This window comes from Crotalus tigris, unplaced genomic scaffold (assembly GCF_016545835.1).
Source record: "Crotalus tigris isolate CLP2741 ecotype Arizona unplaced genomic scaffold, ASM1654583v1 scf7180000017812.1200847, whole genome shotgun sequence".
In the NCBI taxonomy this organism is placed as follows: Eukaryota; Metazoa; Chordata; class Lepidosauria; order Squamata; family Viperidae; genus Crotalus; species Crotalus tigris.
Genome location: NW_024096651.1, coordinates 1,033,495 through 1,050,809, shown reverse-complemented (window position 1 = coordinate 1,050,809; position 17,315 = coordinate 1,033,495). Strand labels below are relative to the sequence as shown.

Below are 17,315 nucleotides of genomic sequence, written 5' to 3'. Positions count from 1 at the left end.
TATAAAGTGTGCACCACAATATCTTGATTTTCAAAAACTTATTAGCAGAAAAATAAAAATGATAGTCCTTTTGCCAGATATAATACTGAAATTTCAGTTTATGCTGAACAGCCACACTTCATCATGTCTACCTCTTAAAGCCATTTTATATACTTTCACTTGAAGAATGATATAGCAGTGTACTTGTTTGACATGTACCATTGTTTCACAATTAATGGAAAAATTCATTTAATCTGTTTTTTCTCTTGATTTAGAATCACCTTTAATTTAAATTAGTCCATCCTATGCCATAACAAACCACTGAGGTTTTATCATCACATGCTAGAAGTCAGAGAATATGGATAAAAATAGCAGTGGCATTCTATTATTCATTCTGCATTGATTTATCAAACATAGGACTTTTGAGCCTGCATTTGTTGCCTGCCTTACTGACTTAAGTTCTTCTTATACTAACTGTTCACTGGCTACATTATTTCTTTCCAACAACTCCCCTTCACAATGAAAGAAAAAAAATTCTATCAACCTATATTTGATCTCTCTCCCTAGTATATGTGCTTTTTAAGTTCAAAGGGAGCCAAAGGAGAAATTTGCCAGCTACTTTTCGATATAATACAGCAGATAGATTTGGGAGCTATGGGGAATTCTTACTGACAGTTTTTAATCAAAATCCAATCATAACTGCTAAGTAGCTATTTAATCTCACCTTTCTACACACTACAGAGCTACCCTACTGCTTTGGCATCTTTCCCACAGCAATACTGAGATGTATCAGTAAATCTCTTTTGTAGAAATCCTTGCCCACATTTTCTTCTATTGCCCCTGCTGTGATAGCATACACTTTCATTTTAACATGTCAATAGAATTTAATCCCACCTACAGGTAGATGTTATTCACCTACAGGTAGATGCTGCAGGAACAAAATTCAAACATTATGAATACAGTGGCTCTTAATTAGCTCCTATCTCAATTAGAGGGGAAATATTTTATTACCAGATCTCTAATTATATGGACTTTTTCTTTTCCAGACTTTGTTTTATTTTTATTTGTATTACATTTGTATTATATTCTTTTTAATTGATTTTTCATACTTGTTCTTCATTATTTGTATTTATTTATAAATTTCTACACCGCTCATCTCACCTATTACGTAAGTAAGTTTAATGAATAAATTTTCTTTTAGCTGGAGCAACTCCAACTGTTATAGTCTCCACCGAAGCCACAATATTTTTTTTAAAAAACAGCCTTTTAGAATTACAGTTGGTAAACATTTGCAATTTGTATCCCTTATTGTTAACAACATTAAAATTCCTTTAGAATAATATAATTCCAATGGCATCCAATAGAAATATGCTACTTAGTAAAAATATTTTCCCACATGGATCATTACAGTATGCAGATGTGTTAATATCAGCAGGTTTAAGAAAATCAAAAGATTGTCTCAGTATAAAATAAGAAAAAAAATACCCTATTGAATAGCACAATGGTGCAGAACATGCTCACTGGATGCAATATGCTGACCATTTTGAAAAAAACAAGCAAAAATATGACTAATTCATTCATGCCTTGAATAGGAACCTATAATATTGTAACATGGTACTGAATTCTCAGTTATAGCTTATTTTTAATCTAGTTTTTCTAAGTTTTGCTTAATTTTTGTATCTTATATTTTCTCACTTTATACTTTTACAGGTCCTTGACTTATGACCACTGGTTCAAATTTACAATGGGCTCAGAAAAACGGACCTTATGACCTGTATTCACACTTACAACTGTCACACCAGCCCCATGGTCATATGATCACAATTCAGGGGTCTGGCAACTGGCATTTATATTTACAACTGGTTGCAACTTTTTTTGGCAAAAAAAACCTGGGTTATTTGCTAGGTTCACTTATTAACTATGTGATTCAGTTAGCAACTGAGGTGATTCACTTAACAGCCACCATAAAAATTGTCATATATTGATTCAACTTATGACCATGACTTACAATAGAAATTCCATTCCAATTGTGGTTGTAAGCCAAGGACTACCTGTAATGTACAGGTAGTCCTCAACTTGCAACAATTTGTTTAGTGACCTTTCAAAGTTACAATACCGTTTGTGACTTATGACCACTGCAGCATCCCCATGGTTTTGTGGTCAGAATTTGGATGTTTGGCAACTGGTTCATATTTATGACAGTTTTGCAGCGTCCTGAGGTCATGTGATCACCTTTTGCTACCTTCTGACAAATAAAGTCAATGGGAAAGTCAACTTCACTTAACAACCGTGTTACTAACTTAACAACTGCAGTGATTCACTTAACATCTCTGGCTAGAAAGGTCATAAGATGGAGCAAAACTCATTTAACAACTGGCTTGCATAGCAACATAAATTTGTGGCTCAATTGTGGTCATAGGTTAAGGACTACCTGCATGTTTTTTTTTTTAAATCAACACTTTTGATTAGAAATAAAACCTTCCCCAGGAATAAGGGATTTTCATTTTCAGCACTGAAATATGTTAAATGACCATTCTATTTGAACGTGCATTTGATCAGAGATCACCAAGCAACTTTCATTGCAAAAGCATCATGTTATTCAGTGTTCAAAAGGAAATATTTTACCATTATATCACAGATTCATGCTATTCAAAAGATTTTTTTTCTGAATATATTTTGCACATCCCTTTATCTATAATCTTATTGCAAATAGAAAATTGCTAATAGTAAAAACCATCTGCAGATGAAACACAGCCCATATATTGGTTTACAAAAACAGGATGTTTGAATTCTGTTGAACTGTAATCTATTTTCTAGATAGGATTTTGCATCTGTAAATTTAGTAGACTTTAATTACTAAACCTTCACCAGGAGACAGGAAATTCATTAAGAGTACTTCTTCATTTTTCTCCCCATCTTGTCAAGTTAAAAAAAAAAATGGTTTCAGTTCCACATCTGCTCTTATTGCTTATTTCTTAGAGAAGGATCCACTTGATAAAAACAACACATTTCATAACAATACTGTTGATTAAAGATGAAGAACGAGTTCCACCAACAAATAATTTTGCTCATTCATCAAAATACAGAAATATTTTCAATGCATTTTAGCTATTTACATAGATGCTATTTAAATAAATGCTATTTACAATCTATTGCTTTCTACTTGGAAAATTATGAAATGAAATAAAAAAATAAAATAAATGAAATCAATATTTATAATGAATATTTATTTATTAAATGAAAATTTATTTTCAGTTTTGGAAAATAAAAATGGAACCCAACAGCAGCCCAGTGCTTTATTTGCACATCTGCCACATAAAAGACAACCATAAGCTGGGAATGGTAGGGACCATCTTCGCCATTTGCTTTTTAGTAATAATCCAAAAAGGTTAAATCATGGCAACTGGACCAAAGTTTATTAAAACTGAGATGTTTTGTTACTCATTCAAGTAACTTCTTCAATCAAAATAAAAATCTGGGTAGGCAGAGAATCAAAGAGTCATTGGAATAAACCAACTCTTGCTAGATAGACTGCAGGGAATTTCTCCCCAAAATGAAAAGCAATATGCAAGTGAAGACTCAATCATCCAGGATAGATTTAAACCATTATATTGTGAACAGTCAAGCACCATCTCCCACTGAGCATTCTTAATAAACTATCAAAGTTCCAAATATACCCATCAACCCCAAAATGTACATTATACATAACTGATAACTTGTTCCATATATTTAATATGACTGGTATTAACACATTCCAATAACATTAATGTGAATATATACTATAATACTCATAGCACAGAACATTTGCTTTCATTATTTGATTAATATACAAAAAAGGGACAAATCTATCTTTAATGAAAATCTCAATATTGATATTATACTAATATTATTTTCTTTCGGACTTTGTCAAACGACTGATTATAATACTAACACGTGTTCTTTTATTAAATTCTTTTTAAATTTATTGAAATTTATTGAAATACTACATTACTGTACTATTAACAGTACTACTATTACTTATATCACTTTTGTTATATGAATGAGTTGTCCTATTCATTTTGGAATCAGTTTTAGAAAGTATACTAAATATTCTCTCCTAGATCTGGAATTCGCAATATTGCTTGGCAAATGTTATTTTTTTATTACATCTTATAAGATTGTGGTGTTTTATACCAAGCATGGAAAAGCATGAAGAAACATAATTGTGATAAACCTACCTATCCACATCACTCAGGCTGTCAACCGGTGAGCCCAGCCTATCACATAACCTCTTTCTTTCAGGTGTATCAATACCATAACGATCATTGCCAACAGTGATCCGCAAATTCTGTTCCACTGAAGATTCAGAGTGTTGACTTCTAGAACGCCGACCTGGAGAACGTGAGTGTTGACCTGGAGAACGTGCGTGTCGACCTGGGGAACGTGAGTGTCGACCTGGGGAACGTGAGCGCCGACCTGGGGAACGTGAACATTGACCTGGGGAATGTCTCTGTAATTAAAGAAAAGTATGATTCTATCATATAGGCTATGTTATCAAAAAAAAAAATCAAAATATAACCAGAGTATATAATATTATTGCAATTAAGTTTGGTGTAGTGATTAAGGGACCAAGCTGGAAACTGTAAGTTTTAGTCAGTCTTTCTTAACCCTAGGTATGAAGCAGTAGCAAACCACTTCCAAGAAACCGTCAAGAAAACTGCAGAGATTTGTCCAGGCAGTTGCTAGGAGTCAATACGGACTCAAAGGTCGCAAAAGGTGATCACCTGACCTTGGTACATTGCAATCATCATAAATATAAGTCAATTGCCAAGTGTCTGAATTTTGATCAACATGTGACCTTGGGGATGCTGCAGTTGTTATAAGTGTGAAAAATAGTCATAAATCACTTTTTCAGTATCATTGTAACTTTGAACGGTCACTAAACAAACAGTTGTAAGTCAAGAACTACCTGTATCTTCAAGTGCTATAAGCCATTTATAAAGATTAAAGCATTCCAGGCAGTTTTGAAGGCTCTCATTCTTAAGTGACCATTTCAACTGGCAGTGATTAACTATATTTTAGATATATTATGCTGACTTGGAGGCGGTGTTGAGTTTTCAGTTGTCAACTGCTTTATTTTTAAGTACCCAAACTGAATGGATAGTATGGAGGAGGCAAATAAAATAGAAATAATTTTTAAATAATGTTTTGAAAAATATAACTTCCCATTTTATATTTGCAGCAGTGATGTGAGGCAGAAAATGTTTCATTGTGAAAACACTATAATTTACTTAATATTCCATTTCTAAGAAAACAATCTCTAATAAATATAACTTTAAACATAATTTATTAATATCCAATGTTGAAACTGAAATAAGTATTGTTTTTTTTAATCTAACCTGTCTTTTCTTCACATTTCCTTTCTCAACACATTAATCTATAGACATGAAGGGGTGTTATATGATATGTATTCATTATATATACATTAAATTTTTACTGTGGTTTCCCAGCCACAATATTTAAGGCATCCTGTAGATAGCAAAGAGCCAAAAATTATTTGTAACCATAACAAAAACCCTGATGTTACATGAAGCTGACAGCGCCCTTTCAAAACATCTGTCATATCTGTTGGTAGCAGAGATTAAAAGTGCATTGTGCAAAAAACAGTTTCTTCTTCAAGGACAGCTTTCCTAAATACCCTTCTGGTTTCAATGGAGTCTTAACATTTTGAGTGAGGGAGTATAACTTTTGTTTTCATTTGTCTGTCTGTGTGCCTGGTCTGTTTCTCATCTATCTCACTGTTGCAGCGACTCTGGAGGAGTCTACATCATGCAAGATTTTATGTACTGTATGTAATATTTCCTCTCCAGATTCTTCTTGTAGGGAACCTATTCTTCCCTGAAGTTATTTTGGATGCTACTTTCTGTATGTTTTGTAATTCTAGAATATCCTTAACATACAGGAACTGTACACAGTAATCACCACATACTGGTAGTACTCAACTCACGACCACAACTGAACCCAAAATTTCCATTAGGCAGTTGTTAAGTAAGATTTATCTCATTTTATGACCTTTTTTTCTCAGAGTTATTAAACGAATCACTGAAGTTTAATGCAGTAATTAAGTGCATCTGTCTACCCCCATTGACTTTCTTATCAGAAGCTGGCTAGGAAGATTACAAAAGGTAAACATATGACACTAGGACACTGCAATTGTCATAAATATATGCTGATTATCAAGCACCCGAATTTTGATCACATGACCATGGAGATGCTGCAAAGGTCGTAAGTGTGAAAAGCGGTCATAAGTCACTTTTTTTCAGTGCTATTGTAATTTCTCGTCACCAAATGAGTTGAAGTAAATTGAAACTACCTGTATAAAGGCATTATTGTATCAATAGTTCTGTTTCTATTCCCTAGGTAGATTCCATGCATACTAAAATCACTACAGTACTAAATGCATACAAAAGATACACAAAATCCACAACCCAAGCAATAACTAAATTCAATATTTCAACTTCAGATACATAATAGAGTCAATTTTTCCACAGAAAATTACTTAGTGCCTCAGTTATATGCAGAAAATACATATATTTCATAATTTTTTTACAATAGATAGATGCCATTATAAATATAGAGTTAAGCAAATTTGGCCCTTGATTATCTCTCTATTTCTCTCCCTCTCTCTCTAACAGAGTAAAACCAAAGTAAAAATAAAAACAAAATTATGATTATTTCATTTTCAGCAAATACATGAGCAGCGTTAACTTTCTTCCCTTTAAAACAGGGAAAGTGAAACTGTGAAATAAGTTAGATGTTTTAGTGTATTTTGATACCTTCTGAGTCATAATAATGCCTTTTGTGGGAAAACATTGTAATGAATCACTATAATAAAGCCATTGAAGGAGCAAAGAAAACTGTAAATACTGTAGGAAGAATGGGGACAGTATAAAAAAACTGAGAAATACAGTAAAACATCAATCCAGTAATTCTGATTCAGATTTACCTCTTTATGAAATGGATCTAAAAAATAATGATAAGGACACTAAGTCTCAACACAATCTCACTGCAAAATGACTTAACTCTGATGAACAGAAAAATGATGTCTTTAAATGCTTACATTTTAAAAAAATCAACAATATACTTATCACACCGAGTCCTTTCATTTTTCCCTCAAGTATTCCAGATAAAATGTTTGCGCTGCATTATCACAAATTATAAAAATACAAGCTGCATTATAAAGCTTTATTAAAATAAACAGGTTCAATTAGATCATTTCCTAGGAAATCAGAAAATATGCAGATTATTTCAGAAAATTCCTTTTCAAAATTTTCAGGAAAACCAGCTTCATTGGACAAAGCAGTCATATTCTTTGACCAACTGGAATCCTTTTTATAAGGAGTCAAAAATGATTATGTTTTACTCAAAATATTTAATTTTTAAAAAATATAGTCTGAATTTGATCATACAAACAAAGAACTTAATTCTTTAGAAAAATATTTCTAGTTAACAAGATGACAAATTAGAAAGATGTGTAAAATGTGGACCAACAGAGTACTGCATCCCATAGAAAATGGTATAGGCATAATCCGATTTATCTTATTTGATGTCCTGTTTTATACATGCACTGAATAAGTTTTAAATTAAGAAAACAATTTTATATTTTCTTTAAAATGAATAAAGTATTTCTGCCTATGCATGCAAGCATGTAAATCCACAAATATTAATATAATTAATGTTGTTAAAAGCAATGCTTACTGGACCACTATAGTTGCTACTTTCTAGAGGCATTTTGAAGCTATAATCTGTTGTCAAAAATGTTATTTAAAACAACTACTGTATATGTAACATGAGTTGATTAATGTATATATTAAAACCTACCTTGGGAGCACTATGGCTTTGGAAAGTTATTCAGAAATACTTTTTAAAAGAAAAAACAGGTAATTATATGCAGGAAAAACACATATTGAATATGAAATGAATGAAAAATTGATATTAATCCTATGGTTTATCTAGAAAATAATCCCCTGGATATTTTCTGTAACTATATCTGCATAATGTAAATCTTTTAAACTATTTTCAAGGAAGCTTGATTAGTCTTATGTACTGAAATCCTAGCAGTTAAAGCCCAGTTCGAGACCTGAGGGCTGTGTGATGCGCTGAGCACCTGTTACTTGCCGCAACTCCTGCCTACCTAACAATTCAAAAGCATGCAAATGCAAGTAGATAAATAGGTACTACTTTGGTGAGAAGGTAACAGCATTTCGTGCACCTCAGCATATAGTCATGTTGGGCACGTGATCATGGAAAGTGTCTTCAGACAACGCTGGCTCCTCAGCTAAGAAACAGAGATATGCACTATCTCCTAGAGTCGAAAATGACTGGACAGGGGAAACCTTTATCTTTCCTGAGATCCTAATTTATAAGATGAGTTGTACAGCCTCAGTATTATAATTTAGTGACAGAAGCAAAATCTAAAGATACATTGAGCATAAGTATATAGTAAAACCCCAAATGGAAAAACTGCAATGGATGTGGTTGAAGGCAGGTGGACAATTAACAAGGTTGTAACAAGAAAAAAGTGCACATTGCTTCAGAAATATTCATTAATCTACATAAGCTTATCATTAATCCGAGTACGAATTCATAAATATCACCAATTCAATACATTTGTGTAATGCACTATCATAGTTAGGATTACAAACCTAGCTGTTTTAACTCTTTAATATTACTGAAAATAGATTTATGCCCCTTCTCTTGTAGCTAGTATATTTTTAAATTTTGAGTTAGATGGAATGCTAGTTATCACTGGATTTTTCAGTCCTGCTTTTAAAACATTCCATTTTTTTCTAGAACATGGCTATACAGAAATAATGTAAATAAATAAAATCTTATCTGGATTCTTGTATTATGCTGAGTTATATGGTTGGTTTAGCATATGGTGTAAATTCAGCCACTGTGTTGTAAATCAGGGGTGTCAAACTCGCAACGTCACGTGATGTGTCGCGACGTATTGCAACTTTTTTGCTATTGCCAGCAATGGGGCGGTTTTGCTATGATGCATCCGGCCTGCAGGTCAGCAGTTTGACACCCCTGTTGTAAATGACATTTGATGCCTTAGTGTAATGTGTTACCTATGATTTACTTTACTGTTTCAGTTTGGATGGATGGTACAATGATTATCAATAACTTGGATCACTGATTTTCAACTGGATATACAAAAAGAAATTCCACTGAATTCATCTGATACTTTGGACTTTAAGCAAGAATCTTTCATTTGGTTGAAAAAAAGAAAGAAAGAACACTCAAGAGATCCCAAAAGGAAGTATGAGGTTCATTATTCTCTGGGTTCTTTCTTGTAAGATCCCAACAAATATTTTATTACAGTAGGTATGTAATTCAGATCTATATATTATAAAAGTGAGAACCAGCTTGGTGTAGTGGTTCTGGTATCTCACTAGAAATTGGGAGACTGAGTTCTAGCCCTGCCTTAGGCACAAAGCCAGTTGAGTCAGTTATTTTCTCTCAGCCCTAAGAAGAAAGCAATGGCAAACTACTTTTGAAAAAGTTTGCAAAAAAAAACCTGCAGGGAATGGTTCAAGCAGACTCTGAAAATCAGACATGTGTATGGGGTAAAAAATATTACACAACTACTTTAACCCTAACTACTTTTACATAATATCATAGTCTATTTATGGTATTCAGACAATAAATCCACTTCAGGTGTCAAAACAAAGTATGCTCAACTTATCACTCCCTCTTGCTTACAATTTGAAAATCAGAACATTTTGTGCTGGCAAGCAAACCTCTCTTTTCTTCCTTGTTTTGTGCAATTAAAAACAAATCATGTTTACATTACAACTTGTGGATAAGGCATTCCTTTCTTCCCACAATCTGAACTACAATATGGATTTAAACACATCAAACCATATTACAAAATGCCTCATCTTAGAATATAGACTGAATTTCTTTTATGGTTTCTGAACAAATGACTAAGTTCTCCTTTATAAAGCCATAGAAGTATTTATAATCTACAATCTCAGTAGAACAGTGGTTCTCAACCTTTCTAATGCCGCGACCCCATAATACAGTTCCCCATGTTGTGATGACCCTCAGCCACTTATACATCATCAGGTGCCAGGGGTGTGGCCAAAGAAAAGGGGGAAAAAATGGCGGACAGCCTTGTTTGGCGACCCCCATGAAATGGTCGTTCAACCCCAAATGGGGTCCCGACCCACAGGTTGAGAACCACTGCAGTAGAACATCCAAATTAAAGTAAATTATTACTATTTCAAACCCTACAAAACACTGACTCTAAAATCTCAGTAAAGAGCCACACACATTAGTGATGCATAAGTGGCACACAATTGCAGAACCTGTGATTTCTTAGTAAATATCATGCACACATGGCTTTCCCTAATTTCAGTGTCTATCCTCACAGCTGTCTGTGCAAACGGTTGTGAAGATATTCTTTTCCATAAAATCAAAGATTTTCCATAGAAAAATCTAACATTTTCTGTAACTGTGATTTACAAAACACTGATATCTAACCTCTAAGCAGTCCTTATTAAGCATTTTGCTAATGACATATTTTAAGTTAAATTAAAAAATAGAATGAAGTATATGCCAAAGGCAGTATAGTATTATGCTTACATAATCATGTTAAACACTGACTTATTTTAAGCAAAGTGTATTGAATAATGAGTTTATATATTGCACTGAGCCTAGACATATCACATAATGAAACCAGAAAATTCTTATTAGAAAATGAGTTCTATTTAATACAAGAAATTGTTTTAATTAACATTTCTGACTGCACTATATGTCCAGTTTTCTTTACAGAAAAAGATAAAATACCAAAGACTAAAGATTTTGAGAGTTTAGAACTGCCATGTAGCAACAATACTGAACAGAATAGACAAAGTAACCCAAAGGGAAATAAAAATTACATAGTTTTGTAGAAATTACTTCGGAATCCCATCTGTCTGGCAGTACTGTGTAAACCTTACTGAGCTAAAGTAGCAATTTAGAGGTGAAAAGAACAACTTTTAGCTGCCTTCATACAACACACTTAAGTCATGGCTTCCATTGCTAAGTTTTATTAATCGCCTGAATTCGCATAACACATCCGCACAAACCACAACGGCTTGATAAACACAACGCGATAAGGCACAAATTAAGCGAAGCGTATTTTGACTCAGCAGCCCGCGCGAACTTCGGCAACGTGATTGTTTTTCTTCCTTGGCAACACGCGGACACTTTTTCCTGGTTTCCATAGAGCCCCTTCAGATTTGCTTTAAAGCTGTTGCTGTGGCGAAATTACTTTGCTACACGCAAGCTTGCAATCATTGCTCAGCCCAAACCAAGGACATGGGATATTAAGATAAGTCTTGGCGGGCGGGAAGCGGGACATAAAAGAAATCAAGGATCCTCTAGACGCGAACGCGTGAAAGCCTCACAGCAGACGGGTAGGGAACCATTACCACAGACGTGGGGAGCCACGGGGGAATGCGGGGCGCGTGTTCCGAGGCCGAATCCTCAAATGGCCGCTATTCAGGCAATACCCCTCGGACTTCCTCGACTCCCCCCTAACGGAGAGCGTACCCTACTACTGCGACGAGGGGATGGTGAGCGACGAGAAGAGCGACCGCTGGATGGCGAGCGGTGGCGGCGGCCCCGAGGAGATGGAGAACGGGAGCGGCGCGGGCTACGGCCTCGAGCTGACCCGGTGGTGGGGGTGGTGGAAGCACCGGACCGGGAACATCGGGAGCCTGAACTACTGCTGTCTTTGGGCCGGCTGGAGGAAATCATGTTCAAGCGGCCGCAACCGGGACGGTACATCATGCACAGGCAGCGGCGGCATAAAAGGCCCCCGAGGCCTCTCGCCCCTCTCTCTTTTTTACGCCCTTTTCTCGCTTGACTACCCCGCGCGGAACGCGCATGCGCGCCGGGTGCCAAGGTCCGGAAGCTTTCTGCGTGCGTCCTTTCAAGATGGCGGGAAAAGAGTGCGCGTCGCGTGAAGAAGGCGCCGCGAGATCTGCAAACCAAACGTGCCGTGGGTTGAAGAGGATGAATGGCGCTCACCTGGCTTGGGCAATGAGAGAGACGCTCACCATTTGTTTCCTCCGAAAGAGAACATCTCCCTCACTCTGTAGAAGATCGTAGTATTTCCAACCTCAGAACCACATCGCAAACGATACTCCTGAGGATAGAAATGGGCTTAAGTTAAATTCTGCAGGCAAGCAGATTTTCCACTTGAAACTAACCACGTTTGTTTCTCGATGTTGTCACCTGCAAATGGGTCTCTCAACTCTATGCAAGTATCCACCGAAACAGTTTTGCAGAATTCAACTGCATAAACGAATGTGAATTCTGTTGGTCTGCAGTAGAAAATGTATATTTACTGTAATCCATGTGATAGACTTTAAGATTTGACAACACTTTCCTGTATTTTTCCTGTAAACAAAATTTCCCACTAGCAATTGAAAAACTTGAGTGGGCAATCTATCAAGGCCCCTCTATGTGGTATACAAAGGGCTATTTTGCACAGCCACCTTAAATTGCTTTCCCTATTGCTATAATAGCTGGAGCTGAAGTTGAATTGAGACATTGCTGTCCAAATTACCATCCATTCTTCAGCTAGGGCAGGGGTAGGGAACCTTGGCTCTTTTATGACTTATGGACTTCAATACCCAGAATTCTTGAACCAGCCATGCTGACTCAGGAATTCTGGGAGTTGAAGTTCACAAGTCATAAAAGAGCCAAGGTTGCCTATCCCTAAGCTAGGGCAATTATCAAAAGAAGAGAGTATTTGTAGCCCAGGATTGAACTGTGGGATCCTTGATGTTCTCTGAGCCTTGGCGGTTTTCTTGCAGGCTTTTCATTACCAAACTAGATAATATCATCAGTGCTAGTATTAGTAGGGGGAGAATGAGATTTGTTCTCATTTTATATTCTAGTGCAGTGGTTCTCAACCTTTCTAATGCCGCGACCCCATAATACAGTTCCCCATGTTGTGGTGTCCCCAACCACTTATACATCACCGGGTGCCAGGGGCGTGGCCAAAGAAAAGGGGAAAAAATGGCAGACAGCTTTGTTTGGCGACCCCCTTGAAGTGGTCGTTCGACCCCAAATGGGGTCCCGACCCACAGGTTGAGAACCACTGTTCTAGTGGCTTGCCCTGGCAATTATGGTAATTATGCTGGTCAAGCCTTCTGGCTGAACAGTCAGTGGTTACTGAAACCCTCCAATTGATAGCTTCCTCTGCTTCTTTATACCTCCTATTCATGCTGAGAAAGCAAGAAATCTGACCACACACAATTTCGAGTGATAGGCTTTTTGTGTGACCCCCCCCCCATTCCAACTTTCTCATATATGAAACATTCTGTTCAGTATACCCAGAAGTGGATTGATGAAGAACAATAACACCACTGGTGTACCTATCTTCCTGTCATTTGGGCTAGAAGACAAAACTGATGGAACTCTGAGTGTTTACCCAGTAAAAGAAGAAAAAATAATCTGTGAACATGCTTAAAAAAAGAAGGGGAAAAGTCCAGTTGTTCACTGGATCTTTTCTGAACAGGTATCATTTGCTCTAATCAATTGTAATCTGATTGCAGGTGCAGATAGGAATTGGTGAACTGTGCTTCATTAATCAAAAGGAAATTATATAGAGCCAGTTTGGTATAGTGCAGTAGTGGCGAACCTGTGGCACGCGTGCCAGAGGCACCACTCGGAGCCTTCTCTGTGGGCACATGTGCCGTTGCCCCAGCCCCACCTCCCCCCATGGCCCCCTCCTCACCAGCAGCCCCCCTGGAGAGTAGCCCCTGAGCGCGGCCCACGCGGAGCAGCACAGCCAAGGACATGGCAGTCAGGCAATGGGGACAAGACTCCGCCCTCGTGGCATGTCACATGCAGTTGATGCTGCGGGGCATGGGCAGAGGGCGTGGCTGCCATGGCACTGCTGGACCGCCTGGGCAATCTGCAGCAGGCCATGGAGGTGGTGAGTGGCCCTGCAGGTGGGTGGGACAGGGCGGAGCGGAGCGGGAGTGGAACGGGTGGAGTGGGCAAGGAGGGGAGCTGAGTGGGGTGCGAGGGCGGTTTTTGGGCACTCGGTCTCTAAAAGGTTCGCCATCACTGGTATAGTGGTTAGGGCACCAGATTAGAAAGTAGGACACTATTGCCTTTGGGGCATGAAAGCTGCTAGCTGACTTTGGACCAGTCACTTTCATTCAGCTCACGCTTACAGGAGGAAGAAGGAAGGAATATTAGGTATGTTCACTGCCTTGAGTTATTAAATATTAAATATTATTAAATATTTGAAATATAAACTATAAAAGTTTTTTTTTTAAAAAAAGTGGCCAATTTCAATACACGTATTACTATAAGTTAGGAGCATGGTGGCTCACAAGGTTAGGATGCTGAGCTAACCATCAACAGGCTCATTTTCAAGACCAAATTGCTGTTGCAGGACAGGTAAGCTCCTGTCACACACTCCAGCTTCTGACAACTCAGCAGTTTGAAAAGGAGCGATTGCGAGTAGATAAATGGGTACCACTTAACAGGACACAAAAGGAACCCCCAGCTGAGTGTGCCTCAGGCAATGATGATGTTACTGGCTAATACTTTCACCATGGAAGTACTTTGGAGTTTTGAATAGGAAAGTGTAACTATAAATTGTCCCTCATAATCCCCAAATTTGTAAATCTAAGATTATATTATATTACGCTATATTCTTATATTTATTACATTATATTGCATACGTACAGTTTCTACCAAAATTCAGTGACATAATTTTACATTACATAATAATCTTTCCTGGCAAATGAGAAAGGGTTTTATATAACTGCCTGCAGTCCACAAGTTATCTTTCCAAGCGTTATTTTTTTAATTTAAATTTATATTAAATTTGCCTCTATAAGTACTAATTTATAATACTAACATTGTTAGTAACTCAGATAATTCCACATTATATCACATTGAAATATAACTCAGAATTAAATACTAGGATCCCTTCAGGGGCCTAAATTTACTATTTGGGTTGCAACTTCTTCAATCTTAATTAAAAAAGGTATGCTAAGTATTTTTCAATCTTGCTCTATCCAGAAAGTGCAGTACTGTAAATGAACATTTGATGCAATCTGTTCTCATGTTGATATAAAGTGCATCATTCTAAACAGCAGAGGCCGCTCGACTGGAAAATAAATACCACAGTATCTGGAGCACAAAATATTCATAGAGATAAAAAAATGTAGAATAACACAACTATCATTTCCAGTTCAGTGGAAAGTTATTCAAGAAATTCACTATTATGAGAATGATGATATAAGATACGCTGTAACATGAGGTCCACTTGTATGGGTTAACTTTTTTTTTCTGCAGTCAGCATAGCACTATAAAATAAGACAATCATACAGCATGGGAAACATTGGCTTTGACAATAAACAGCCGACCGCACAAAACTATTTGCTCTCCGAAAATCTCTTCACAAGGAAACCACGCGTAACCTCATACTTTTATTTGAACCAGTCAATTCTATATCAAATCGTAACTGGCCTCCCTTGTTAAATCTTGTTTTCTAAAAACCATGTTAGGATTTCCCAGAAGCGGCGGAATTCTACTTCGTTAAAATCCTAGATTTCCCCTTGCCTCGGTCACCAGCTGGTTCTTTCGATCCTCTAGCGCGCAAACAAAACAGGGTAACAAAAGAAATCCGGAAGTTGCGTCCCAAAAGGAAACTTCTATAAGATCAGTGTTAAGGTTTAGGAAAGAAATCCGGCTCTCTAATTCCGGCTCAGCTTTCTCCCCCCACCCTTATGAATGAAGCGGGCGATATGAAGGGAGGTGAATCCTCTGATCCATAAACACGGAAGGTGTGCGTGAGGTGTTTGTGCCGGGCATATACGGGTGGCTTCGATTTCTTGGTTCGTGGGAGTTTTGCCTAAGGGTAGCTCAAAGTCTCCCTGGCAATCCCTCCTTTAACAGCTGGCTGTTTGCTTCGGGCCGAAGCAGCAGCATTTGTAACGTGCAAAAGCATTCTGATTAAGGCATTTTATGAGCCGCCGGCAGAGCGGAGGGGGGAGAAACCGTTTTTACGACTCCTGTTAAGAACGACTTTGGCTGATGCCAGAAAGCTATCCAGGGGAGGCTATCATTGAGCTGGTAGTTAGTGGATGGGAAGCCTTGATCCTGGTGGCTTGAGGGTCTGGTCTATGTAGGTCTCTTGACAGCAATATGGTTTGCTACCATTTTCCTCCTAAATATTTTTTTTTCAGCTTTCTGATCTGTCTTACAAACCCTACAAACCTGTCACTGTACTCCTTAAAGGGTATAATATCAAACCAAACTGGGCATCAATCCTTAGGGTTTGCGGAGAGCCTTCATTTCTCCCAAAGTTTACATTTGTTTATATTTGTTTAGCAAATTCATCAGTCTCACATCATCAGAATGTGACTCTAGGCGGCGTAAAACCAACAACAGTTAAAACAATACAATGCTTGCTTAATATTGATTTGTTTATTTGGTCTTTTTTTTCTTTAGGAATTGTTTTCCTTGACTTATATTTTTTCTTGGAAGCAAGATGGAAGAGGTTCTGGCTGATCTATGTGGGACTAGTTCCATAGATCCACTTCCTCTCTGGGTTCAAAGCAATGTTGGACACTGTTTTAATCAGCTGCTTTTAAATGTGGCTCCTCATGTCATCCTTGCCGTAATAAGTGCCTGCTACATAGGAACACCAAGGTACCTTGGGGTCTCTAAATTAACTCCTCACTCATAAAACAACATATCTTATTTAATTTTAAATAATTGAATGCTGCTATCTTCTATGCTTCTACTTCCCTCTCCGTTTCTTGTCTTCATTCATTCATTCCTATAGGTTGGAATGACAAAGATGATGCCATTTAGCCTCCCTTTTGGGGAATCTAATCCAGACCCATCATTTTCCTGCATTTTGATCCCTCTGTCACAAGAAACAGAACGAAACTTTAAAACTACAAAGGAGACAGAGACAGATATTCTCAAAAAGTGCTCATCTTCACAGGACTCTCTGGGAAGTTGTCTCAGACTCCAGATTGTTTATGCAACACAGGGGACTAGCTCTCAGGGAGTAATTAATTTGGCCACAAACAAGATCTATTAACTAACATTTTATGTTAGCTAAATGATCATTTGTATGGATTAGAAAATATGTGTGTCATACTTACCTGTCACCCCACCACATCACCCTCAGTGTATCCAATTATATATCTACACAAATATAGTTTAAGAGATTAATCATTCTTTTTCATTAAATAATGTTCTCAAAAAACACACCAGAAAGAGCAGCTTTTTGTCTGAATCATCATTCACTTCAGAAA

At 37.1% G+C, this 17,315-nt stretch overlaps 2 protein-coding genes across 8 annotated transcripts in view; one reads left to right on the top strand and one right to left on the bottom strand.

Annotated features, from left to right (window-relative positions):
* The window catches only part of LOC120307726 (zinc finger protein 318-like), a 30,383-nt gene extending 18,550 nt beyond the window's left edge, over window positions 1-11,833 (bottom strand). For all 3 annotated transcript variants that reach the window (XR_005556626.1, XM_039342796.1, XM_039342795.1), the window contains exons 1-2: window positions 11,563-11,833; window positions 4,197-4,468 (exon numbers count right to left, since the gene is read on the bottom strand). Coding sequence is in view for 2 of the 3 variants with exons in the window: in XM_039342796.1 (XP_039198730.1) it covers window positions 4,197-4,468; window positions 11,563-11,802 (512 nt within the window). In the remaining variant the exon portion in view is untranslated. The remainder of the gene's footprint in view (window positions 1-4,196; window positions 4,469-11,562) is intronic.
* Window positions 11,834-12,064: 231 nt separating this feature from the next.
* ABCC10 (ATP binding cassette subfamily C member 10) overlaps window positions 12,065-17,315 on the top strand; it is a 32,704-nt gene continuing 27,453 nt past the window's right edge. For 2 of the 5 annotated variants that reach the window (XM_039342801.1, XM_039342797.1), the window contains exons 1-2: window positions 15,682-15,830; window positions 16,498-16,698. In XM_039342801.1, the coding sequence (XP_039198735.1) occupies window positions 16,538-16,698 (161 nt within the window). In that variant the 5' untranslated portion in view covers window positions 15,682-15,830; window positions 16,498-16,537. Of the gene's footprint in view, window positions 12,197-13,017; window positions 13,541-15,681; window positions 15,831-16,497; window positions 16,699-17,315 lie in introns of those variants that run through there. The other 3 variants (XM_039342798.1, XM_039342799.1, XM_039342800.1) reach the window with 3 other exon arrangements.